At 35.5% G+C, this 27,899-nt stretch overlaps 1 protein-coding gene and 1 non-coding gene across 2 annotated transcripts; both read right to left on the bottom strand.

Annotated features, from left to right (window-relative positions):
- Positions 1–213: 213 nt before the first annotated feature.
- Positions 214–25,534, bottom strand: LOC133175951 (pecanex-like protein 1). Its single transcript, XM_061311109.1, has 38 exons — positions 25,248–25,534; positions 24,357–24,535; positions 24,066–24,190; positions 23,682–23,765; positions 22,315–23,328; positions 21,450–21,821; positions 21,155–21,292; positions 20,166–20,213; positions 19,423–19,585; positions 18,908–19,056; positions 18,313–18,409; positions 16,420–16,758; positions 16,072–16,225; positions 15,924–15,956; positions 14,335–14,506; positions 14,026–14,136; positions 13,721–13,812; positions 10,739–10,866; positions 10,119–10,215; positions 9,863–9,961; positions 9,491–9,641; positions 8,961–9,096; positions 8,468–8,645; positions 8,088–8,196; positions 7,810–7,939; positions 7,350–7,408; positions 7,024–7,239; positions 6,670–6,729; positions 6,251–6,444; positions 5,710–5,940; positions 5,152–5,261; positions 4,912–5,059; positions 4,588–4,739; positions 4,172–4,256; positions 3,701–3,975; positions 3,269–3,375; positions 2,875–3,056; positions 214–2,301 (listed from the first exon to the last, which is right to left on the bottom strand). Exons 1-38 carry the CDS (start codon positions 25,398–25,400, stop codon positions 2,020–2,022), a joined length of 6,552 nt encoding a protein of 2,183 aa, XP_061167093.1. The 5' UTR covers positions 25,401–25,534; the 3' UTR covers positions 214–2,019.
- Positions 6,832–6,947, bottom strand: LOC133178402 (U4 spliceosomal RNA). Its single transcript, XR_009719978.1, has one exon. It is a non-coding gene; the product is annotated as a U4 spliceosomal RNA (small nuclear RNA).
- Positions 25,535–27,899: the final 2,365 nt, after the last annotated feature.

The following is a 27,899-nucleotide window of genomic DNA, read 5'->3' as shown; positions in this document are numbered from 1 at the left end:
GAGGACACACAAATAAGACAGTTACAATAAGCAATAAATAATGGCATCCCATCCACTAAAACACAGAAAGCGGGGGACCACAATTCTTTGAATTTGCTTGTTTGATTTACATACAAAGGAAATTTATGATGTCTCTTTAAATATCATTTGACTGATTAATTTAAATCCACTAAATCGTTTTTTTTTTCAGTATATAATAAAAAAAAATTATTTGTTATTGATTTGGTGTTTTTATTGATGTTTCACATCCATTAATTTTGTTAACATAATATGACAATAAATTACAAAACATTAGATGCAATACATATAACTTGTTCAACATTAACAAGATCCGATATTAATTATACTCATGTATCCACCCTTACATCAGGTACCACAACATGTGTCTCGCTTTCAGGTCATTTGTGGTATAACAGAAAATATACAAAAGTTTGATTGAACAGTATTTTCTGAAGCAGAATATCGGTGAAAAAAAAAAAGAAACCTGGGGGACAGTGAATACAAATATATCATTTGAGATGTACCTTTACAAGTTCTATACTCACTTTGAATTTAATAACATTACGCCAGTTTTCATTGACACTGTCAAATTATGGTTCAATACACACATATTGTACAAACATGTAGAATAGATTATTGAAGCAGCTCTAGTGAAAAAAAAGCAATGAAAAACCAATTAACGATCAAATATAATTTTTTAGCAAGCAACATAATATAAACTTGACATATCAGACATCAATTTGTCTTTTAAGTGGCATAAAAAAAACCTGACCTTATAGCAAAATCACACAGGCTTTGAAGTGCCGAAATTTTAATCCAATACACACACTACAAAGTTGTTACCCATATACTTATAGCCACAGGAATGGAAATAGGTGGACGGACATTTTGGAAATGTGATTCTCTGACATGGTTTGATGTGACAGAAAAACCAAAAAAAAAAATCTACCTTGAAGCAACAGAAAAACTGTTAAATACAGAAAATTTAACTCTGGGACCAGAAGGAAGGAACACAGAGTGACTGGATTTCATTAAAACTGAGCATTGCCTGAAAATGGCATTCGGTGAACACAGACTTAAAACGTCTAAAAGAAATAATGTCTGATTTACTAAAATTTCTAAAACACCTTGCTGTGATATCAGGCTAGTCTATAAAAATACTCAGCATTGAGAAACAAGTGAAGAAGGCAAAACATGTAGACCAGTACATTTTAAAGTTTGAAAAATGTACAGAGAACATGCTCAATTAGATCATCTAAGTAATTAAACTGAATATATTCAAAATTACCCTTGTCCATGAACATGGTTTAGCATATGGTATTCATATTGACGCAATTTTTTATTAACCAAGCACTGAAGAGAGCTAAAAATGATTACTAAATGCACAAGTAAACATACACTCATTTAGATTTCATCATATATAAACATGGTGGCCAAAATTCTGTAGGATATTCACAAACATAAAAACTCGGTTAATTTTGTATAAAACATCCCTCATTAACTACTGAGCAGGCAATTAAAGATAATTAACTACGATAATGTCTATGTTCTAAATGCTTTGTGTTTATTTTATCACAGTCTGAATTCAACATAAAATACACATATATATATATATACAAATGTATATAGCACCTGACATGATATACAACTGAGAAAACTTTGGTATTTACATTCCTAGAGCCTGCTAACATTTGTCACAGTCGCAGATCTCCATACAACATACAGGTCCAACAGAAACATGTAACTATAAAACTATTTCAATACTTACAACATTCATTTTTCTTTCAAAACAGGAATTGGGTTAAAATGTCTATATTTGATTGAGATATAGTGAAACACAGTCAAATGATATGCACTGAATAAAAAAAATCTGAGAAGATGTGGTTATAGCAGTGTGGTGTAAATATATATTACTATGGAATGATGCGTCGTGAATGTTGACGAAAAAATTGGTCAGTGCAGTACATCCAAGATTTGGTCAGCTCCCATACGAAGTAATCTCATGTAATTAATAAGACATCAAACTTCTGCCCCCAAATCTAGGACTCCCTGTTCTGAGATTGGCACATATTTATCCGAGATCTGTACGAGATATATGACTTTGTCTATGTGGGAACGTTTGAGCGTCTCTCTGTGACATGGCACCCACTTGTGGACCACAGTCCCCTCCATACCTTTTGTCGGCATCCAGCCATTCCAGCCATTTTTACCCCCACTCTGCTTCCACTCCTCATTTGGCCACTGAACATCGATTCTCCTCCCAAGGTTAATGTTCTCAAACACATAATTTGTGTCCATTATCTATAAAAAAAATGTGCATGTACAATATTTGTAATGTATATTTCTTTGAGCTTATAAATTCTATATTAATTGATGCTCTTTATATTTTACAGGAATTTGAAAATATCGCTATTATTTTTTTAAGTAATTTTCTATATAAATCCTTAGTACATGTATCTGTCATATTTTGTAGAACTTCATTAAAAAGAAAAATTTGGAAATTTTGATCTGCCCCCTCTAGAAACCTGATGGGAGTATTTTACATTTCTTAAATACCAGTATAATGCACAATACAGTACATACATGTATTACTCATCACATATTATAATTGGAGCAAAAAGAAAAAAAATGCCTTGAAGTGTGAAAAAAGCATTTCCCAATACATCTATAAGCCTATAGTATATGCAAATGCATTTTGAGATCATCATTAAATATACCCAGATGGTAGATTTTCCTGAAACCTTGCATGTACACTATACACTGAAGTCAGTGTAGGCCCCACACTGGTATTTAAGAATTTCCCTCCTGTAGTTTTTACACAGAAAAAACAGTAAGCTCCCTTTTAGTACATAAAGATTGATGTAGGTTCCATACTCTGACTTTGTGTGTGAGGGTTTCCTTGTTTGTGGTTGTCTCGGTGATGAACCCTGCCAGGGTCACCAAAGCATTTGGTTTGCTGGCAGAGCTGGCTGTGGATACCAAGCTTCCTCGGTTACCCAGAGTCTGGAGTCCAATTTCCTGTTGATTAGTAGGTGTGGACAAAACAGACCTGGTTCCTGAAGGTATAAGAATAAGCACAATAAAATCATATATATTTCAAATCAAATATTTGTCCGGCTACTTTAAGTACACACTAATACATTTATATGATTAAAACTGTCAGTGCTAATTCATGATTTTGCATATCAATCGATAAGGAATGTTTTGCTAAATATTTATGCATGTTTACATTAATTATTATTATTTTTTTTCCAGTTGCTTGCTTTACCTAGAGTCATGGCTGCCCCTGTGTGTGAACAGGCCACTGTGTAAGGAAGATCATCAGGACAGCTAGCACTGCCGCCCGTACAAGTCGCCCCACACCGACGACGCATCCTACAAACAGTGACATACAATTTAATAATTACATGTATTAGTAATAAACCCATCAACAATCTTGAAATTATCTATAAACATTTACCACATTCTATGTCCATACATATTGTAAAGTAATCCTGCAAACAACTTGAAATATCTTGACAGGAAAATTGATAGCTGAATTTTCCAGTTAATAAGTAATGCTCATTTGTAATAAATATTACCCCAATCAGTCTATTTTTTTTAAAAAGCTTGTGTTCAGAAAGTACTCATTTATCAAAATTCTTGCACTGAAAAAAAAAAGATATCAAAGTACAATGTAAATATTTTGAGACAAGTGTACCTGACCCAGGTGTTTTTAAAGAATTTTTTGACATTGGCCAGAATAAATTCCCCGCCGATGATTGAGGAGAGCTGATTGTGTGTGGACGAGTACGACGTTGTCAGGGGTGACACGTAGATCGGATATCCAATAGGCTGATCACAGGATGAGTTGATCATGTTGCGAAGAGCCTGTTTTGCATTTTGGATGCTGCCTCTTTCTGGGTTACGATTGCGTAGATAAATAAGTTCTTGCTGCTGCCCGGCCCATAATCCTCTTACACACTCACGATTTACCTATAATAAATCAATCGGATCTGTTCATAAAAATCTATAACTTTAAATTTATTGCTCTCTTTATACTTATCCATATTTGAAAATTGGTTTAACAAATATCTGAAATAGATGACTCTACCCTCAAGACAATATGTTATTTCAAACTTATTATGAATATAGCATATATTCACTAATTATGACAGTGAAAGACAGTTACCTTGACAACTCTGAAGGAGAGGAATTTTTTGTTGAGCATGATGATTTTGTATTTGTCTGAGATCTCAGTGTCTGCAAACACGTGCCTAAAATAAAAATTATTAAATCCATACTTGTATTGATCTCAGAGTACACTCACACAAAAAGACAACCAGGTACTCTACTCTGTATACTTCAGTGCCAACATTATCATATGCATAAGAATTGCATCAAATGCAAAAGTGATGAAATCAGTAATTTTGTGTTTATTTTCTTTTCTTAAAATTACTTTGCTCATAAATGTATTTTTCCCTCTTATACATGTAGCTGCAAATGTTAAGATCCTGAGAATCATAAAATTTAAAACCTAAAATTTTAAGGGAAAAAAGAAATGTAGTTTGAGTGATAAATTAATTTTGTGTTTAAGAGAATGTGTACCTGAGTGCCAGTAGGGAGGGCGTGTTGGAAAGCACGGCATTCCTCCACTGTGGATCGGCTTCGTGTGAGATGACTAGAGTTTGTTCGTAATTACTGATGGCATTATACAGCGTCTCATGGTCCTCATATTCATCAGTAAACAAATAATAATCCTAGACAAGTAAAGAACAGAATTAATAAAGACTATCATATGTATACAGTAGCTTGGGGAAATTTTCATATTAAATGAAATATAAATGCAGTGTATGACATTCTACCCAGCCTACCGGCCAGAGCCAAATAATATTTCAAAACTTAGTAATGAATTTAAACATCTTCTGTTACCTGATGAAGTTTGAGGGCCATTCTGATAGCAGGGGCAACAACTCTCCTGAGAAGCTCCATATCTGCAAACACCCACTCATCATGAGGGGAGGTAATCCTGAAATCTCCCTTGAACAGGGCATGTAATCCATACAGGAAAAACTCCGCTCTGAAACCCAGAAAGAGACACTATAAATAGAGAACTAGACAAACAATGGCAATGTGATTTCACAGGAGTTCTTTATATCTTGTTTATCTTACCCTGCAGCTGTTGTATTGTTATGGGCCGCCGTTCCTAAAGCTCTCCGACCCAGAAGTCCCAAACACAGGGACAAAGACACCAGAGGAGAGTTCTTACCACTGTCAATCGACTGAAGAAAAAGTTATGTTATTATATTAACACAGTCAATCGACTGAAAGAAAGATCTTAATTACGTTACCACTGTCAATCTACCACAAAAATCTTAAAATTTTAAGCCATATTTAACTTCATTATTTCTAAATCTAAGACCATGATATGTTGAAATCTTCAACAAAATGTGAAATACCGTATAAGCGGAATTTTTAGCAAGATGCAAATTTCGCAATTTGTCCTTAAAAATCATTGTTTAATTTTCGCAAGAAGTAATTTTAGCAATTTTATGGTGCATAGAAAAACAAAGGTAACCTCTTATGAAGATTAAATTGTTAGCGATATATAATTTTAGCGATCTCAACACTCTAGCTAAAAATGCCAGAATCGCATCCTCGCTAAAATTTCTGCTTATACAGTATGTTTAAATGAACTTAAAATTGTTTTTATGATTATAGTAAAATAACCTTATCTCTCCTTGAGGCACAGTACTGGATCCAGTCCAGGAAAACACTACAGAACTTGTTCCGTGACACGCCCTTCAGTTTGGGGTCGTAGTCATCATCTGTGGGTTGGGTAAAAATAGGATCCACGTCTACAAAATCCTCTCCCTCTGTAGCCTGTAGGGTCTCCAGGATAGCCTCGTTTGTGAGCCACGTATCAAGACGGGGGGATCTCACGGTGTAGTATATAATACTCTACAACACAGGTAATGAAAACAGATGTTAGTCACAGCCATCAGGACAAAACAACTAACCATAGGTACACTATATACCAACTATTATTCATAACTGGCGAAACTTTCTATAGAAATAAACAACTAAATAATGGTTTGCAACTGGGAATATTCACAAGTAAAACGAAGTTGCTAAACTAGCAGATATTTATCACATGAAGATACATGTAGAAGTTGGTTTACAATATAATTACAGTACATGTACATATAATTATCTTAACTTCTTAAGGTTGCTCTTTCCTTTCACTTCTCAAAGTAGCAAAAGTGATTACCATGATATAATAATTGAGTAGAATTCTCCGAGCATCAAATCCCTGCACCATGGTAGCAGCACTGTTGTCTGATATACTGTACCCCTCCAGTATGTACTTAGTGACCACCACCTCCCACGCTAGCCACCGCTGATTGAACGCCGCATTGAGGGAGAGAAAATGAGGCAGATGACCAGGCTCACAGCAGCAAAAGCCTAAAAAAGGAAAATTAGTCTCCATTGCAAGATCTTAAAAATATCTCAATCACAAGGCACAAGGAAGGTACAATTTCATATGAGTGAAATATTAAACAGAATTACAGGTATATCATTGCATATGCAACCTGAATTTTTTTTTCCTTATCTAAGTTTAGAACAACTTAAAGATAAAATTTACATTTATCACAAAAACAAATCATCAACATAATCACTAAATCTGACCTTCATTATCTTTGACTCCCTCTGTGATGGCTTCTACTTCTCGTTGTTGACAGTATGTTCCTGTAAGCAATTTATAAAAATAATTCTTAAATTTCAGGTCTTCTTTATTGGTAATTTAATGTTTACTTAACATTTATAAATTTGATTCACAGTGGGAAATTTCAAATTATTGTTTTCAGGAATATGCTTCATACAATTCTGATTCTGCTGATGATTATTGGTATAGTTTTCAACTAGCAATAACCACATCTGCTGTGGTACTGCCACTGCACAAAGATGGTTTTTTTTTTTTGCTTATTAAACAAAATTTGTTTTTGACAGATTGAATTCCCTGGATATCCCTGCTTTACACACCTCTGAACTCTAGCCCCCTGAGCTGGAATGTGACAAGACCGTTCCCCATTTCTGTAATGTGGACCAGAGCGTTGAGGTAGTCTGAGGCCATGATGAAGCAGTCCCCCTGCTCTACGTTCCCCCACCGTCCCAGCATCAAGTCTCCACACAGACTGTGCTGTAAGGACCGTGTCAAGTGCTCATAGAATATAGAGTTCAGGTTGTTATCATCAGCACCTGTAAACAGATAGGAAAAAATTAAAGAATTCCTACTGCAAAAAAAAGTATACTGTAAGATTCATGTAAATTCAATCTTTGGGTCAAGAAACACATGCTAATACATGTACCTGGGTTACAGTCTAGCTGAGATGATAATCTGGTATTGGAATGATCCACTCTCTTTGTACTGCAAGAGTAAAGGGGCAATTTTATATAAAAGACTCTCAACAGTGCTGTTTATTTAAGGTTTAAACTTTGAAACTAATTACTGTAGATTCCTTATTTTTCGTGAGTACTTAATATGGCGAACAACAGAAATATGTCTTGTATACATACTTTATTCAAGAACAATAATTCGCGAGTGGATGGTTGATCAAGAGGTTTTATATGGATTTCAGTACCATAAAAATAAAAGCGAGTAAATTTATTTCACGTGTGGTGCTTCTCCCAAAATTACATATTAATTAATTCCTAGCTTATATTTAGGAATCTACAGTATTTTAATTCAATTGAACCAGAAAATTGTTATTTTTTAACATTCCCTTTACTGTTACTAATTTATGAGCAATCTGCAAGGGTCACACTTACTTGTAATCTTTTTCCCAGAATTTGATTGGACGAACATACGATGTGATGAAGATGGCACTCCCGAGGAATGGATTGAGTGGTGTAGAGAAAAACGACGAGACTGCTGCTTGTACAAATAACATTGCAGAATCTGATGAAAAAGTCAATGGAAATTCTTACAAATGTTTCATGGTTTGATTTACAATAAAATTGTGAGAATCTTGATAAATTCAATTTTTCAGCATTGGTCATAAGACAAAGTAAGCACTAAAAAGATTGTGTTCATCAAAGAAGGATACGAGGAACACTGAATGGTTGAGCAAAGGCATGGAAGGCGGAGCCCCATGTGATCTGCCACGGAGCAATGTACGTGATAATAAACTTCATCTTCAGCATCAAATCACAGAACTGTAACAATAGAATAAATTACAACAATCATATTCATCATGGATCAAGTTCTTTTACTTTCATACTACATGTGTATCTATCCTTTTAAAATCTGTAGCCAGTACTTTTAACACAAAAGTCTGGATATTTTCTACCAAAAGCAAAAAACCTGTGTGGTACATATACATTGACTTTCAATTCTTAAATGTGTGTATTAATTCGTCTTACTATGAAAATTTCTTGAATAATCCACCAGATTTTAAACATTTCCTATATCTTTCCAATTTCTTACCTTTGAGAGAAGAATGGAGACAATGAAGTAATCAATGAGGAATGTTTCTGATGCCTTGCGGTAGTCATATTTGAAGAAGAGAACGGTGAATGTGATGATGAGGTATTGTTTTGATGTGTTACAAAACGCAAATCGCAGCAGCTTCATGGCACATACGACAAGGATCACTGGACCTACACTGTAAAAAAAAAAAAAAGGGACATCAATTATTGACCCACACTGTAAAACAAAAGGGACATCAATTGACCCATGCTGTAAAAAAGGGGACATCAATTATTGACCTCCCCCCTTTTAAAATATTATTGCCCACAATTTAAAACAAAATGCAAATCGATTACCGACCCACACTGTAAAAAAAAGCTCATCAATAATTTTCTTGGCTTATGTTCAGCTTAAAAAATATACATGTATTTAGTCAGGGAAGGTTTAAAAGGATGATTCTAAATCTAAAAAAATTATTTATAAATTACATGTATTTTCAAATCCGACTTACTAGATCCCAAATTTACAGATGATGTTAGCAGTAGATTGTGTCAAGGCACAAAGAATCACTGCGGGGTACATGACATTCCGCTCGAAGAAACGCAACCAGACGTACATCTTCTCAAACCACATGATCTCAGGGGCCACTGAAGGGACAAAAATTTAACATTCTGTAAATCCCTTTTTATTTGCAAAAACTTTAATTTTGCATAATTATGTGAGAATGTTTTGGAAAAAAAATCATTCTCAGATGTACATGTTCATGTATATTTATTTAGTATTATTAAAGAATAACAAACATTTGTGGAAATTTTGTCTTGCTTATGAATATCAAATACAGGCATCTCTCTTGGGAAAATTAGGTGTCATGAAAATTTAATGATCTACAGCATTAGATTTATAATGGTTAAATAATAATGATTATACATGTAGCTCTACACAATCACTATTATTCTATTTCAATTAAAAAAATACTGTCAAAAGATATATTTATTGATCCAAGAGATTTTGGCTAAAAAGAATGGTAGGTATTTAATTTACCTGTGACTTCAAACATGTTTCTTTCCCGATTAGAAAGCAGGGGATGAGAACAGCAGAGCCAGGGCATTTCTTTCCTTAACATTGGGATCAGATAGTGGACTAGAAACCCAAAACCCGCCGCAATGTAGTACAGAATATCACTCAATACTGGCTGTAGAAGAAAACCAATGCAATGTTATGTCATTAATCTATGGCAATGCAGAATTTTTTTCTGGACCATTGCATAGGACTGAACAAAATGTACGATGGTTACAAAATACATACATCTTTTTCTTGTTTATAATACATAGATTTTGAATTCTTTAATCTCATGGAGGACTTTCATGTTGCTAAACAGATAAATATTTCAGTACATGTATGGTTGTCCCTTACCTGTAACACAGGGCTACTGAAGACAGTGCTGACGTGGACAGCAAACACAATAATGAGGATGAATACACTGACCAGTAAATCGGACTGTAGACGCTCACTCTGAAATCACAAAACCTGGGTTATCACAGACCATGAAGCTTGAAAATCACAACTCAGTACAATGTATTAAATATTATAAACCTCACTGTCTGTCCTTTCTTAACACACAATGAATGAACTTCTCCAGAGGTGGATCAAAGTTTTGTTCTTTACTTACCACACACTGTTTGAGTTTCTCCGGGAGTGGATCAATAAGTTCTTCCTCAGCAGACTCTGGGGCCTCCTTGTCCCAGATTGAATCTCTTATCAGCATCCTGTAAAATATTTCACATTTAAACCAGAATATATACTGTATACAGGGAAATTTTTGCACCCCCCCTTTTATTTTCGCCCCTTTCGCCCTACTCACAGGTGGGCGAATTGAAAACGGGGCAAATTCAAAGAACATGGTATAATTCTTAAACAGAACTGTGACTGGTCGAATTTAAAATGGGGCAAAATTGCTTGCAAGTGTGAATGGGCGAAAATAACACAGGGTGAAAATAACCCTGTATACAGTATACTGAATACAAGGAAATTATTGCCCCCATTTTATCCCTGGCCCTTTCCCCCTTATCATCACAGGGCAAATTAAATGGATCCAGTTATCTCTTTTTTCACTCAAATGTGGCTGGGCTAATATCAAACAAAGTGAAATCATTTTTAAATGTGATATGGTGAAAAATAATATGCCATGAAAACAACCATGTTTACATTATTTTGGGGGAAAATTTCAAAATAAATCTTTATGATATACATATGTACATGTATCTCTAAATGACATAAAGTAAACTTTACCACAGAACACTGGGATCACTGGCTGAGCGACTGAGGTGATAGGAGACGGCCACCAAGATGGCAGAGAACACAGAAAACACCACATTCTGAGAGAGGTCTCTGTTATCACATACTGCTGGGCCACCAGCCTGTAAACAAAGAAAACACCACATTCTGAGAGAGAACTCTGTTATCACATACTGCTGGGCCGCCAGCCTGTAAACAAAGAAAACACCACATTCTGAGAGAGATCTCTGTTATCACATACTGCTGGGCCACCAGCCTGTAAACAAAGAAAACATCACATTCTGAGAGAGAGATCTGTTATCACATACTGTGGGCCACCAGCCTGTAAACAAAGAAAACACCACATATTGAGAGATTCCTGTTATCACATACTGCTGGACCACCAGCCTGTAAACAAAGACAAGAGGCCCATGGGCCACATTGCTCACCTGAGCACATTGGCAAGGCAAAAGCACAAATCAGTTCAGTATTGAAAAGATTGGGGGGGGGGGGGGGGGCTTGAATTTTAAACTACCTGATGATGCTTCCATGTCAATATAACAAATGGCTTTGTTGTACTTGAGAAGATTTTTAAAAAAGTTTCCCATATATTCCTTTGTAAAAATTTGATCCCCCATTGTGGCTCCTCCCTATCCCAGGGGTCATCATTTGAACAAACTTGAATCTACACTACCTGAGGATGCTTCCATATCAATATGACTAAACATAGCTTTTCTGTTCTTGAGAAGAAATATTTTTCTATATGTTCTTATGTAAAACTTTCGATCCCCCTATTGGGCCCCACCCTACCCTCGGGGGTCATCATTTGAACAAAATTGAATTTACACTACCTGAGGATGCTTCCATATCAAAATGACTAAACATGATTTTCAGTTCTTGAGAAGAAGATATTTTCCTATATGTTCCTATGTAAAATTTTCGATCCCTTATTATGGCCCATCCCTATCCCCTGGGGTCATCATTTTAACAAACTTAAATCTACACTACCTGAGGATGCTTCCATATAAATATGACTCATCATGACTTTGCAGTTCTTCATCAGAAGATATCTTCCTATATATTTCTATTTCAGACTTAGATCCTCCATTGTGGACCCACCCTATCCCAGGGGGTCATGATTTGAACAAACTTGAATCTACACTACCTGAGGATACTTCCACATAAATATGATCAATCAGGGCTTTGCTGTTCCTGAGAAAAAGATTTTTAAAGATTTTTCCTATATATTTCTATGTAAAACTCTGATCCTCCATTGTGGCCCCGCCCTACCCCCGGGGGGTCAGGATTTGCACAAACTTGAATCTACACTACCTGAGGATGCTTTCATATAAATATGACCAATTAGGGCTTTGCTATTATTGAGAAGAAGATTTTTAAAAAAGTTTCCCATATATTCCTTTGTAAAAATTTGATCCTCCATTGTTGCCCCGCCCTACCCCTGGGGGTCATGATTTGAACAAACTTGAATCTACACTACCTGAGGATGCTTCCATATAAATATGACCAATCATGGCTTTGCTGTTATTGAGAAGAAGATTTTTAAAGATTTTTCCTATATATTTCTATGTAAAACTTTGATCCTCCATTGTGGCCCCGCCCTACCCCTGGAGGTCATGATTTGAACAAACTTGTATCTACACTACCAGAGGATGCTTCCATATAAATATGACTCATCATGGCTTCGCTATTCTTGAGAAGAAGATTTTTAAAGGTTTTTCCTATATATTTCTATGTAAAACTTTGATCCTCCATTGTGGCCCCGCCCTACCCCCCCGGGGTCATGATTTGAACAAACTTGAATCTTCACTACCTGAGGATGCTTCCATATAAATATGACTCATCATGGCTTCGCTGTTCTTGAGAAGAAGATTTTTAAGGTTTTTCCCATATATTTCTATGTAAAACTTTGATCCTCCACTGTGGCCCCGCCCTACCCCCGGGGGTCATGATTTGAACAAACTTGAACCTACACTACCTGAGGATGCTTCCACATGAGTTTCATCTTCCCTGGCTTTGTGGTTCTTGAGAAGAAGATTTTTAAAAGATGCTTTTAATTTTTCACTAATTCTTTATTATGTCCCCTTGAAAGAGGGCGTGGCCCTTCATTTGAACAAACTTGAATCCCCTTCACCCAAGGATACTTTGTGGCAAGATTGGTTGAAATTGGCCCAGTGGTTCTTGAGAAGAAGTCGAAAATGTGAAAAGTTTACAGACGGACGGACGGACAGACAGACAGACGGACAGACGGACTACAGACAAAATGTGATCAGAAAAGCTCACTTGAGCCTTCGGCTCAGGTGAGCTAAAAACACCACATTCTGAGAGAGAGATCTGTTATCACATACTGTGGGCCACCAGCCTGTAAACAAAGAAAACACCACATATTGAGAGATCCCTGTTATCACATACTGCTGGGCCACCAGCCTCTAAACAAAGAAAACACCACATTCTGAGAGAGAGATCTGTTATCACATACTGTGGGCCACCAGCCTGTAAACAAAGAAAACACCACATAATGAGAGATCCCTGTTATCACATACTGCTGGGCCACCAGCCTCTAAACAAAGAAAACACCACATTCTGAGAGAGAGATCTGTTATCACATACTGTGGGCCACCAGCCTGTAAACAAAGAAAACACCACATATTGAGAGATCCCTGTTATCACATACTGCTGGGCCACCAGCCTCTAAACAAAGAAAACACCACATTCTGAGAGAGAGATCTGTTATCACATACTGCTGGGCCACCAGCCTGTAAACAAAGAAAACACCACATTCTGAGGGATATCACTGTTTTCACATACTGCTGGACCACCAGTCTGTAAACAAAGAAAACACCACATTCTGAGAGAGGTCTCTGTTATCACATACTGCTGGACCACTAGCTTATAAACACACACAGTTAATGTATTTTTCATTATTTATAACAGTAATAATACATTTCAGTCATTTCATCTCAATTTTCATTCTCTTACCTCAATAGCTACAAAGCAGAATCCATAGACAAAGGCAACCCCAATGATACTCCTTATGACTGAGTAAACAGAGGAAGTTAGACTGATAGATCCTGTCAAAAACAAAAATGTTCATAAATACCCAGAAAATACAATATCTGTTCTCATTTGATTTATCATCAATCTCTCGGTGAACATTTTGAAATAAAGCATGGGACGCAATTCTGATTAGGTAAAACACCATCTCCTTAAAATGAACAATATTTATTGTCGTTCATATTGTGTAAAAAAATGCATTGAAAATAATTTTCACTTAATTTATTTACCATTTCCACCAAATATATGCATGTCAATCTGTTCCATCAAGTACATGATAAACGTGTTGACTTGAGGAAGGAGACCGATGGTAAAGATAATGGGCAGGCATAGGACTAGAACTATCAACACAAACAGAAAAAAATTCACTTAATTTTATCAAGCATCTAAACCAGGAAGGCATCACTTTGTTTCTAATTGAACAAAAAATACTGATTAGTGATAAAAGTTTTAAAATATTTTATTACCATCTCATAGAAAATATAAATGGATCTCTATCATTCTTACCTTGATGCATCACCTACTTGTGATAAACTTACTTTTTAAGAGATCCTTGGCAAACGTTAGTGAATCTTCTGAGCCGAATGGTAGGCCATACACAGTGGTGGGTTTTGTTGGGGCGTAAGGAATGGTATAATCTAACAGCAACATAAGGCCACAGCACACAGAGAAATAGAAGGGACGGCTAAACACCACTAAACGATTGTATCCCTGCAAGTGTAGCATTCAATTTTAAAGTACAGGTAAACTTCGTTATCTCGACATCGACGGGACCATCCGAAAATGTCGAGATATCCGAGGTGTCGAGATATCAGAGTTGAGACTTGACGTCCAAGATTTCACTGCATAACCAAACACATACACGTGTATAAACTTATTATACGTACATGACTTCAATATAGACTGTAGGTCAACTTATTTCAGCAATCCCTCTATTTTTATTAAAAATCTAAGAAATTATTTTTAAAAATTTTATATATAAAACCTTTTCTTTCTCTTTATCGAAATCGTTCTAAATTTTTGTAGTTTTCCATTCAGCATTCGCGTCTTACTTGCTTTTTTGTCAGAACAGGATACGAAATGCGCTCTATAAACTTCGAACCGAACCGTATAAACATGATAAAGTCGACATCCGAGATACGAAAACATATGAAGTGCGTAATTATTTTTTTTCTTATTTCATTCAGGAAGAATGTGCATTAATATTAATTTTTTAAGAGATTTGTGTATCTAAACTAACGTAGTGATATCACAGATGCATGAATTACGGATGATTCGGTTAATCGTGTCGTAAATCGGATTATTTCCTGTTGAATGCATTTTAACTACGAAATATTATTAGAACATCATTTAATTCTTTAGTTTGAATTTATTCAATATGTTTATTATTCTTTGTAATTTAGTTATCTTTTTCAGTTTTAAAAGTTATGTTAGGTTTCGACATAAATAAACACCTGTAAATTTAAGCAGAATCGTGCAGATTTATCAGTGATATTACCCAAGCTGAACATTAAGCAATTAACGTCTCAAAGACGCCGAGGGGGGCTTTGGATTCACCTACAAACACAGTCTATAGAATTAATTAAGCAGCGTGCAGTCAAAACATGGGTGTGAAAGGTATAAATTTTTGACGACGTCGAGATACCCGGAGCTGTCCGTGCGTGACGAGCGACCCTATCTGACAAACAGTTAGGTTCAGTGGAGCAGAAAATTGCCGATGTCGACATATACCAGGTAAATTTTGCTCTTGGGACTGTGAATATACGTCGAGATAACCAGGGTTGTCGAGATTACCGAGGTCGACATATCAGGGTTTTTGCAAATCATTTATATAGTAAATACTGCCGGGACCGCGGACGGACGTCGACATATCCCTGGTTGTCGACATATCCGATGTCGAGATACCGAAGTTTACCTGTAGTTAATCTAAACACATGAGTTTTTTCCCCACCAGTGATAGACAGCATAGACAAAGAAATTATGAAAGCTTTCCATATAAAAAGTAACACATTAGTGATATATTGATTTAAACAGTTTAAAATTCAATACTTTTAACAGATTTTTGCATTTGAAAGCATATAAATATTTTAAATATCAGTATCACTGACTTGCTCAAAATCACACTTACATGCATGGGTGAAGCTGCATCTGGTTGCACACTCTGAGGAAAAAAAATTACACATTCTTACAGTTATTACAGAAATTAAAAAGCAAAACTTTCAGATACAGCAGAAAAGAACCATGAGTATGTCTCTCTCTGTTTTCTGTGATCTTACCTTTAGAAGAGAATATTGACAGCCTGCAATGATAAAACAGAAGACAAACACCCAGATGTCATGGTAGAAGTTACGGGTGAGCACTAAAGCCCCCAGGGCCCCCACCATGATTGCAATCAGCACAGTTATAAGGTTCTCTATTACTGACAGGTTTCTGCATAGAGAAAATGCTTGGTTTAAGTAACATTAATATAGTCATCATTGGAAAATTCAGTTGTAATTCAATTTCAAATTTTAATCAAATTTTGTTTTTTTTTTAATGATAAAACTTTAATATATGGATAAACCAAATACAATTTTTAAAAAAAACTGTTTGGATAAAATTTGTCATACAATATATATAATCACCTATCTAAAAGAGCCAGTAATGCTAATCGGTCAAATCTGATCTTAAGAAATGTCTTTTTAAATATCTGAAATTTGTAGAAATGTTTGGGTTTTTTCTCTTTGGTCTTTGGGAAGGTTGGAGAATCAGATTCATCCGAGCTATCACAGGGGAGTCGCAGCATCAGGTTTTGCTGAAGGAGCTGCATGTCATGATTACGAATCAGGTTTGGAATGTCAAAAGCCGCCATATTTGGATTCAGTGGATCTAGAGATGCGTCATCTTTTTTGGCTCCTGATGGTGAGTCTAGGATAACCGTGGAGCCAGAATCATCGTTACCAGAACCGTCACTGCTAGTCCAACTGAAAACAAGAGGCCCATGGGCCACAACGCTCACCTGAGTAACTTTGGCCTTGCTGTTTTTCACCTGATTTCCCCCCTTGTAGTACTTATTGTGGCCCCACCCTACCCCCAGGGGTCATGATTTGAACAATTTAGAATCTACACTACCCCAGAATGCTTCCATATAAGTTTCAGCTTTTCTGGCCCAGTGTTCTTGAGAAGAAGATTTTTAAAGATTTTATTACATATTTCAATGTAAAACTTGGATTCCCTATTGTGGCCCTGCCCTACCGCCGGGTGGTCATGATTTGTACAATTTAGAATCTACACTACCCCAGGATGCTTCCACTTAAGTTTCAGCTTTTCTGGCCCAGTGGTTCTTGAGAAGAAGATTTTTAAAGACTTTTTCTACATATTTCAATGTAAAACTTCCCTATTCCCTATTGTGGCCCCGCCCTACCCCCAGGGGTCATGATTTGAACAATTTAGAATCTACACTACCCAAGGATAGTTCGACGAAAGTTTCAGCTTTTCTGGCCCAGTGGTTCTTGAGAAGAAGATTTTTTAATGACCCCACCCTATTTTTGTCTTTTCTTGATTATCTCCTCTTGGAAGGGGGCTTGGCCCTTCATTTTTACAATTTTAACTCCCCTTCACCCAAGGATGCTTTGAACCAAGTTTGGTTAAAATTGGCTCACTGGTTCGTGAGAAGAAATTGAAAATGTGAAAAGTTTACAGACGGACGGACAGACAGACGGACGGACGACAGAAAACGGGTGATCAGAAAAGCTCACATGAGCTTTCAGCTCAGGTGAGCTATTAATAACAAGATAAATTTCAAATTTACCACAGAAAAGAACTAAACTATCAAAGGAACGGAGATCAATCTGATCAAGGCCAGACTTTTACTGTATCTTACTAAGTCATTAAGCATACAAGTATGATAATCTTCAGCCAGTTCAATCTAACTACATTATACATGTGTTAAACTTATCTTCCATCTAAGGCCAAAAAAATTAATCAATAGTTTCTCAGGCACCACCGCATCAGGTCAAACACTGCCGCATTGATCAATTTTATCGACATATTGAAAAGGGAAATAACTCAAATTTTCTATTTTTCAAAGTTGAACAAGAAAATTGAGTTACTCTCCTTTTCATAAATGCTAATAGATAGAGGTGTTTATTAGACAAACAGTACAGTTCTTGCTAATACAGTATTTTATGAATTAACTTTGTTTGGAATAACATTATTTAAAGTTAAATATATATTTTAATTGATGTAAGAGAATAAAAAGAGTAAGAATCAGTTAATATCATCATTTTGTTGAATGACTAACATGAAAAGGTATAACACCTGCTTCAAAAAAAAAAAAAAAAAGAAAACCTGCCTGCCACATTGAATTTTGAAATTTTTGGCCTGAGAAACTATTAATTAATTTTTTATGGCCTAATGCTTAGGTAATATAGAGGTTGAATGTAAATTAATTTACTGAGAGAATGGACAATTCTTATAGAATGGAAATTAATTGTCAGTAAAAGGAACAAATGCCCTAAATAAACCCCTCAGCTTACCTCTTGTCTAACATGTTATCCATGTGAGCTGGGAGGTCCTCAGCCACAAAGGCCACCCCAGCACTGTTCTCCTCAAATGTGTAACCAAACCACTGACCTGAAAACAGGGTCACAAACTTATTGCAGATTACTTTACACAGCAAAAATTTCAGTTTAGGTGTTAAACATGTACATATATATGACTGAACAATACAGTATACATGTAGGAAGAATTTAATTAGTGCGACATTCAGTTTAATGAACATGTATTTACAGTTTCGATAAAGCTGAAAATTCAATAATCAGTGAATAGTATGCTAAAAGAATTTGATTTACACACCAACTTCATACTTAGGTCCACTGTCCCTCTGTTCACTCACATAAAATTTTGCTGTAATGCTTTTAATTTTCCAAAAGAAATCAAAGTCTTAGATAAAATGCACAAAATCTCAACATGCTTTGCATGGCAAAATTTGACATAAATGGCCTTTACCTTTACAACTGATCCCAGTGAGAGCTATCTCTCTTATCAGAGGGTCAACGAACTTTAATATATGCACAAATTATATCCTGTAGAAAAAAAATTAGCACAATTATTGCAATTATATACACAAACCATTTTCATCTTGAAACCAGTGCACAGCCCCTTCACTGGTATCATTGTGGTCTTTGGCTGAGTGGATGGAGCTTCCTGCGGGGGGTTTTATTGTGGGCGTGTCCCTCCGCACTAGACTCCTGTTTCCTCTTCTTCTCCGCCCTCTTTTCCTGTCAATCCAAAAATACGTTTTCATACACATAATAAAGATAAGATATACACTGTATATTGTGAATACAATAACAACATAACTGTGTGTTTTGTGGATGTTTCCATTGCCTATAAATGGGATCTAGTTATACATCATACCAAACATTTACACGTGAAATTCTAGGTACATCACGTATTTATACCTGCTTTCTTGATTGACTTACTGAGTTTAGTGGATTGAGTTTATTACATAATTATACCTGCTCTCTTGACTGACCTGTTGAGTTTAGTGAGTTAATTACATATTTATACCTCTACTGTTGACTGACTGGTTGAGTTTTGTGGATTGAGTTTATTACGTATTTACACTTGTTCTATTGACTGACCTGTTGAGTTTTGTGGATTGAGTTTGAGCTGGTTCAATCTCTTTGGATACGGGAAGGAGAGCACAGCACTCTGTGGGGGTGGTAGATTTGGAGGACTGAGCCTCCTGGTCATCACCAGGGGTGGGCCTTGCTATCTCCCCTTCCTCTGTCTTCTCCTCCTTTTCTAAAATTCACAGTGAGCATGTAAAAATATCAGATTAGGCAGATTTGCAATGTAACCAGTTAGCAAAAAAGTTCTTTTTATAACAGCAGCTGTTGAAAATACATACATGTACAAGTCACATCAAATATACATGTATATAGAATGCTCCTAATAGAAATCACATTATATTCATTTTAGACTACTCTAGATCAACTTATCTTCATGACACCTTATTTTCGCGAGTAAGGTATTGGGTATTTATAAGTGAGACAAAATTTTCATGAATTCTGACTATTGTTGTACATAATTTAAACTAACAAAAAGATACGCGAGAATGAAATTTTCACAAGCAGATCATCTCGCATAATTGCACTAAAATACAGTTCTCACAAATAAAAAGTGATTTACATACATTTAGTTTTTTTCCTTGAAGTAGATATACTTGATACTCAGATTTTAACATGTTTTTTTTTTTTTAAAAAACAAAACAGGAAAGAGTTTAATCTGTAATAGTATTCATGATGTTGAAATATTTGAATGTCTTGCACAAAGTTTCTGACTGTGCTACAAACGGATTCTAAGCTAGTTATGTTGTACGTACTTCTCTGAGACCCTCCTTGCCCAGGTGAGTCATTGCTCCCTCGGCGATCTGTAACAAAACAAAACTACCTATATCAAATATAAAGCATTTCGCAAACATACCTTACTCTTTTCTTTTGTATGAAAATATGCATACACATTTATATACAAGTTATTGTTCTAAATCTAAAAGTTAAATTTGTCTAAGATCACTGGATACTTCATGGAAAATTCCCATCTCTGATTTATTCAACAAGATTTTAAGTTTGTTTTCAGGGGAAACTACCCTTCTTAACATAATCTGAGAGAATCTGCTGGAGTGTCAATATAAATTGTCAGATGCTTAGGTAAAAATGGAATGGTCCATCACCTCTACTTAAGGTCAAGATCTAGTAAATGACTTTAGACTGTCTTTTTGGTGCTAGATCCATTATGACATCATAATCAATTTTAACTTTATTTTTCCCGTACTTTACGGCGGTAATAGAATTATGTAGAAAATAAATTACTTTCATGGAATTCAATTTGAAATCATGTGAAAATTAATCCCGATACCTATATTTAATTTGATTCTATTTTAAAGAAGAGGCTAAGAACACACAAATTACCATTTTCTGAGAGACTGTAGGCAATCTGGATACCTTCCATTTGTCTGATATGGAAAAAAACTCCCATATTCATGACTGGTTTTCTTAATTTTTCATTGAAAATGACAGTTTAAAATATGATTTTTCGTCTCGTTTATCTACAAATTATGCCCCGATACACCTTATTTGACCAAGCTATAGTTATAAAATATCATTAAAGGAATTTATTTCTCAAATTTGAGAAATCTGTAGGCTCCTTTCATTTACTAGATCTTGACCTTAAATAAAATATTACTATCTTATAGCCAAATGTGTGTGTGTGTGTGTGGGGGGGGGGGGGAGGGGGGGGGTTGAAAATTAAAAAGGGGTATATCCAGGGGGGAAGAGCATAGAGCATACTGAATAAGGGTACTTAATACATTACCTTTGGCCTCTATCACTGCTTTAAATAACTTCTTCATTCTGTCTGGGTTGTCTGTGGAGTCACTGAGTATCTCCAAAATCTTACGACGGAAATCTTCTGTGTCTGACAGCTCCCCCGAGGAGGGACTTCCTGCTTGATCTGTAAAAACAAATTCAATCCAGTCACTCTGAGTAATATACATATATTATATGCAACATAAGGGCAAAAAAAAAAACATAAACATTCATGTGTAATGATACATTGTATGATAATTAGATTGATAGACAAATTAGACTGATATTAATTAATCAGATACCCTGACTAGATAGTAGGGATGGAACAACTTCTGTACACTGCCCAGTCTGTGACCGCCGATAGTTTTTTGGAATGGCCCCCTGCTGTTTCAGTATTTGTAGTTCTTTATCTTCCATCGGTGGATCCATGGGTGGTGGAATGTCTTGATGCTCAGCTACCATCAGCACATTTAATCCTGATGAAGCCTGATCTGTTTCACTGGGATTATTTGGGGCAATATCTGACCCCTCATAAGGATTTGACTTCTCCTTGGCAGAAAGTCGAGACTGCATTGGTGGGTGTTCTGGGCTGGTATCAAAAGTGCTCTCCCCTTCATTGGTCATAGAGCTAGATGAGTCGGTTAAATAGTGATCTTTTGGATGGCTACTGTCATCTGTTAATTAATCAAAACTTGTATTAGATTTTTTTTGGAAATACAATTTTTTTGTAAGTACACTTAGGACAATAGGCATTTGCTATGTAATTTTTAAAAAATGTGTAACTTTTTTTTCAGGATAATTCTACATCCTTGTTTTCTACTAGAAAATTAAACATAATAATTCTGCTAGACAACATAAGACCCTACAATTAAATAAGAGTGTATCTCACATGTAACTTTGATATACATGTAGCTTAGTTTAGATTAATATCCAAGTTTCAGGGATTAGAGATATTTAAAATTACAATTCAAATTAATTAATTAAATAGTTGGAACCATGGAAATACTCCCATAAATCTTCGATATTCAGTTTATCTGTGTTTGAGTTGTTCAAAGTTCAAAGGTACCTATACAATCCCTGATGTTTAAAACATGACAGAAATGATTAATGGTTTAAATATTCATTTAGTATGAAGTACATGTAAAAACTTTTTTCTTTTCACCATACCTTCTGTTGAGTCACTGTCAGTACTAAACAGACATTCCAGTCCCACTGTGCTACTCTGCTCAGAAGCAATCTCCTGAGAATTAGAGTGCCCACCATTCTGGAAAAATTTCACTATCTTAGAACCAATCCCACCTGATCTTGTGGATTTGGAAGCACTCTTTGTAGTCAGACTTGGGTCCAATGAGACACCGGTACTAATTCTATTGATATCTCCAGCACTAGATGGACGATCCTTTTTGTTGGGAGTTCTGTCTCTTGTTTTCACCTGCACATTAATTTCCCCGACACTTATATCGGATCTGTCACTGTCGCTGACCTTTGGAGTTCGTGATATTTTATCACCACTACCTCCAGGTAGGTCAGCTAAGATGTCCGGAGCATGGAATTTGACAAGTTCTGGAAAAGGTTCACAACTGTTATTACTTGATTTTTCTTTTGATTCTGTTCTTGATCTGTTTCTCAAACCTGAGTCAAACACTTCTCTGAGCGGTGGTGTGGTGGGTCTCGGTGGTACTCCTTCATCCGCAGAGTAACTTCTTCTATATTTCTGGAGCCGCTGGGATGCTTTGTTACTGGGCACCCTCTGTTTATATGGGGACACTCTACCCTCATCCATACCTTCCAAATCCTCCAATTCTACATCTCCCTGTCCATTTTTTGAGCTCGCTGCCTCTTCACTTTCTTTTTCCATTTCTACCTGTGTGTATAAATTAGCAGGAAGCGATCTGTCTAATTTCTCAAAAGCTCTAGCTGCCCGTGGTACAGGGGAATCCGGACTGTAATCCAGAGCGCTCTTGCTCCGCCTCACAGCCTTTCGACGTTTCCGAATTCGGAGTCCTCCATCTGGAGATAAATCCGAATCTGTGTCCTCCTTTTTGGGTGGAAGTTTGACCTCTCCTATTTCCATCTCTCCATCTGACAATTCTCTGTTGACCTCCACCTCTGCTTTCAATGTGACCTGATGTGGATGACATCCTCTCTCCACATCCAATTTGCCTTCCACAATACTGTCACCTATCAAATAATCAAGTTAATAAGCAAAGGACAAATCACTAAATTGTTAACTGTCAACCAACTCTTTAGATATTAATCAAGTACCCTCCACAGTGCTGTCACACGTAAAACCAAATCAACAATCAACATGATCAAAGTACTTTCCACATTTACTATCACCTATCAACCAAATTAACAGTCAGTAATTTTGGTAATTCACAATATTGTCACCTTCCAATCATATCAATAGGAAATGATCAAAAGTCCCTGCACAATACAGTCATTCATCAATCATATGAAAACATAATTTAATAATCCAAAATTTAAACTTACTAATAAATCTACTTAAACATTTTTTTTTACAAATAACTTACTGCTTGGTGGGGTGGATTCTCTCTGTTTTGTGGGTTTTTGATCTATGTCATCATTCTCCAACTCTGCTAGAGGTGCAGACCCACCTAAATATACATATACAGACATGTATATTTATTATATCTGTTGATAATCATATTTAAAGATAAGATAAGTGCTATTTAAAGTTTGCTAACATAAAATCTGCTGCAATTATATTCCATTGTTCATCATAATATCAAGTGTATGAAAAAAAGAGCATTATTTGAAATGTTGTTTACCATAATTAATTCACAAGTATTTTTCTTTGAATTTGCAATATGGGTCTATTTTAGCTTCTGCTAAGAATTATATTCATTCATAAATTATTTATAAATTTCCCAGTCTAGCAATGATATATGTCTCACTTCTGATCTCCACACTGGAATGGCTGATGATGCGGTCACTATTGTTATTATCACTATCCAGCTGTCGGGAGGACGAGTGATGAAGTTTGACCATCTCAATGTGTTCAGGTTCATTTGCATTGTTACTGAAAAATTAAATGCAGCTATTAACGCAAAGTTGGATACTATTTATAAATTCAACCCACAATAAAATCATTTAAGCATAGACCAAACTCTGAATATGCCTCAATGTTTTATAAGAATATTTTTTTTTTACAATTGCTAAATTAACTGAATAATCAGAAAACTTACCAGAGTTCTATCACATGACTATCCTTGTCCTCTGACTTATCTCCCTTGGGTGTGTCTTCTATAACCTCACTGGTGTCAAATATGTGATGAAGTTTGAAGTTGACGAGCTTTATCACAGTAAAGAACACTCCTATTGTGGCACAGTAGATTGTCCAAACAATTAAAGATGATTCCAATGTCTGCAAAGATGATTCAAGTTAAAAATTATGTCAGTTGTTTACAATGGGGACAGTGAAGAGCCATAAGACTAGATAGTGAGGTAGTATTTTTGTTTTTTTGTTGTTTTTTTTTTTTTTTTTGAGAGAGAGAGTTTCTGTATTTTCAAAATATTACATTTAGCTTGCCTTTCATTAAGTTACTAAAACCTTTAGATGTTATGAAAAGCACTGCATTTTTTTAATATATATCTTTAAATTCTTCTAAAAAAAAAATAAAAACAATAGACATGATAAATCAATTATCTTTTTTCAATGTCATATTTTCTACAAAAATAAAAACCTGCTTAGCACAATTTAAACTTTGCAGAAAGTTGACGGATTACCAGCAGTATGCCTTTAAAATTAATTAAATAAGACATCTACATATAGTAAATGGGCATGTGATAATATCATAAATGACTAGTGCCTATGTCATAAGGATCCTGATCGGCTGATGCTGTCTGCTGCATATTATTAATAAAAGAAAAAAACATAGTTTATAGCTATACGATCTTTGATCATACCAAGTATACACTTTTCATTGCTGTGTCTTTTAAACTTTGTTTTTCCTAAACAATAACAAGTTCATCTGAAGAGGAAGTTTTCTAGATCTAGAACTACGTGTTTACAAACACGATTACACACAAACGTTTATTAAAAATTGAAATCAGACACACCATATAAAAATACAAACCAGGTAAAGAATGAAAGGAAAAACCAGGAGTCCCATCCACACATACAGATGAAATGTATTCGAAAATATATTTTGATATGGGTCGAAGAACCATCCCCCTGTGACGGAAGCCCATATTCCCTGTCTGAGAATATCAAAAATATGGGATCCCATCCTAAAAAGCCCCTAACAAACTGTATAATAATTTCTCCTACTTCTTTCAAGTCATGATTCTTTATATCATAACTAAACAACACAAAACTATGTTATTTTCGATTTTCCATCTCTGTTTAGCAGCCATATTGAAATTCCCGTTCAAATCTCAATGAACGCGAGAATTGATCTAGGGTTACATATGCCCTTGCAAATTTATAGATAAACGTATTTTTAAATTGCAATATTCTTTTCTATTTTCAGAATATCTTTTGATATTCTACAATAACAATGTCATAATATAAAAGTTTGAATGATATTTTAATTGCGTAACGAGAGACATAAATAACACGAATGTACGTACGTGTCCCATGCACCCCTATCCCCCAACGTAATTTGTGGGTGTGCATGTTGGTATGTATATTTATATGTATATATTTGTGTATGATTGTTTATGAGTTTATATATGTATGTGCGTATTTGTGTGTCTTCTAAATTAGTAAAGGACGGCGCAACGTTTTGTAAAAGAAAACTAATTTTGAGAAGCAATTTTAAAAAAGATAAATATTGAGTAAGAATCCCCCCTCCCCCCAATTACCTGATCACCTCTTGATTGTTATTGAATTTATCAATTATTGGGGGGGGGGGTTTGTTTTGTTTTGTTTTTGAGAGTGTGTGTGGTTTTTTTTTTTGGGGGGGGGATGTTTTTTAATTATTATTTTTGGAGGTAATTTGAAAAACTGTAACAATGTGCATGATTGAACAAATTTACTAACTGGTGGCTAGCACAGGTGCTTGTTTCTGTAATGAATTTTTACCCCATCTTACTATCGGGTTAAAAAAATATTACAAAAAAAACAAAAACAAAAACAACTGCCTGTGGAATCACTGGTATACTTGTATCTAGGGGTGATTGATGTGAAAGCCAGTGTACATAGAGAAACTTTGTTTTGGGGCTTGTCGAAAAAAATTCAAGTGTGACAATTGTTAAACGGAGTTGATGAAGCCCCCCCCCCCCTCCCCGGTTTGAACAAAATATGTTTGGGTGTCCAGAAAAAGGAGAGTGACATTGAAATAGTCTAAATTTAATTGTTTAAAGTGAGGATTTCATCATGAAAATTCTACTGGGGGGGGGGGGGGTAGGGGAGTCCCAGGAAGCAGGTCAATTTTCAAAATTTTTACAGCTTAAATTTAGTGTGTCTAGAAAAGTCTAGAAAAGAATGGTAAATTAGTCTGATTTCAACGTTTAAAAATCGGATTTATCATAACATGTTCTAGTTAAGGTCTGACGAACATGCACGCGTTCCTCATTTTTTGTCTCTCTCTCTGATATTTACAAAAATTATCTTCTGATTTCTAAAATGATTCCAAAATATATTGTAAAAGCACTGGTCAGATTATTTTTTTCTTGCCAGTTCAAGTCGAGGTTAATATCTTCAATTCAATTTGTAAACCGATATCTTGTTCTTTTTGCCCCATGAGGGCCCTTAATTGGTAAATAAACAAATTAAATTGAACAAATTAAAATCAAATTAAATTAAATTGTTCATGTGCCCCCCGCCCCTCTTCCTCCAACCCTGTCGCAGCACTTACACATATCAGAGTTGCAGTTTTAGAACCTGATTAAAGTTTTGTTGGGACATATTTCATGTAATTAATTCAAGGACTATATTTTTTTATGTCGTACTCATTACTTAAAAAGAAATCAGTGCGAGTTTTAGAACCAGAACAGGAAAGCGACACTTATTTGCAACCCACCACAGAAAGCCGGAATGTACTTCTCTCATCACAAGAATTTTCACTCTTTACGCGCGATCATTTCAATTAAGTAATTTGTTTAATTGCTTCAAACTTGCAACTTGGATAAAAAGGTACTCATTTCTGAGAGAAGACGTGGCTGTGATGGAGGGCCCACATCTTTTAGAAAGTACCCAAAATAAATACATAAAGTATTTTACAAGTCACTTATCATCATATGTTCAGTTTGTTGTCTTGTACTAGTGCGACTCACTTACTGACCATGCGCATAGACGACAATGACCAGCTAATAACTATTGAAGTGTATGACAAACAGGATGAATTCAGCTTTTCCATCGTCAACATTCCTTATTTATGTAGCAATATTCCAATATCACCTGCATATGGTGTTTATGCCTCCCAAATGATTCGATACACAAGAGCATGCTCCGAGTACGTGCAATTTCTAACCCGAGACAAGCTAATGACAAATAAGTTGAGGTTTTACATGTAAGGATTTCAAAAACATTTAAAATAAGCTTTTCGCAAATTCTGCGGTCCTTAATTAATAATGACTCTGTTTGCAAATACAACCTTTCTTTCGTTGAGGCATATTTTGTTTGACATATTTCATACCAATTGTTAGGTCATTGTTTTTAAAAACTGAATTTGACTACAGATTACCCCATCTACCTGATCAATACATATGACTCACAGCAGTGTGACCCGTCAACAGTGGATGCCTAGGCACCTGATCCCACCTCTGGTATGGTGTTTCCAGGG

Source organism: Saccostrea echinata, unplaced genomic scaffold (genome assembly GCF_033153115.1).
Source record: "Saccostrea echinata isolate AGI-Se365-2 ecotype Australia unplaced genomic scaffold, CSIRO_AGI_Sech_v1 ptg000002l, whole genome shotgun sequence".
Classification (NCBI taxonomy): Eukaryota; Metazoa; Mollusca; class Bivalvia; order Ostreida; family Ostreidae; genus Saccostrea; species Saccostrea echinata.
This window is presented reverse-complemented; position numbering and strand designations above follow the sequence as displayed.

What these genes read in the sequence shown, in the direction of transcription:
- LOC133175951 (XM_061311109.1), bottom strand. Translation starts at nt 25,400, where the DNA reads ATGGGATCCCATATTTTTGATATTCTCAGACAGGGAATATGGGCTTCC. An exon ending in GCAAGGAGGGTCTCAGAGAA is followed by an intron (nt 19,586 to 20,165) that starts GTACGTACAACA and finishes TGTGAATTTTAG; the next exon opens with AAAAGGAGGAGAAGACAGAG. An exon ending in GATAACATGTTAGACAAGAG is followed by an intron (nt 16,759 to 18,312) that starts GTAAGCTGAGGG and finishes TCTTGTTTTCAG; the next exon opens with TTGGACTAGCAGTGACGGTT.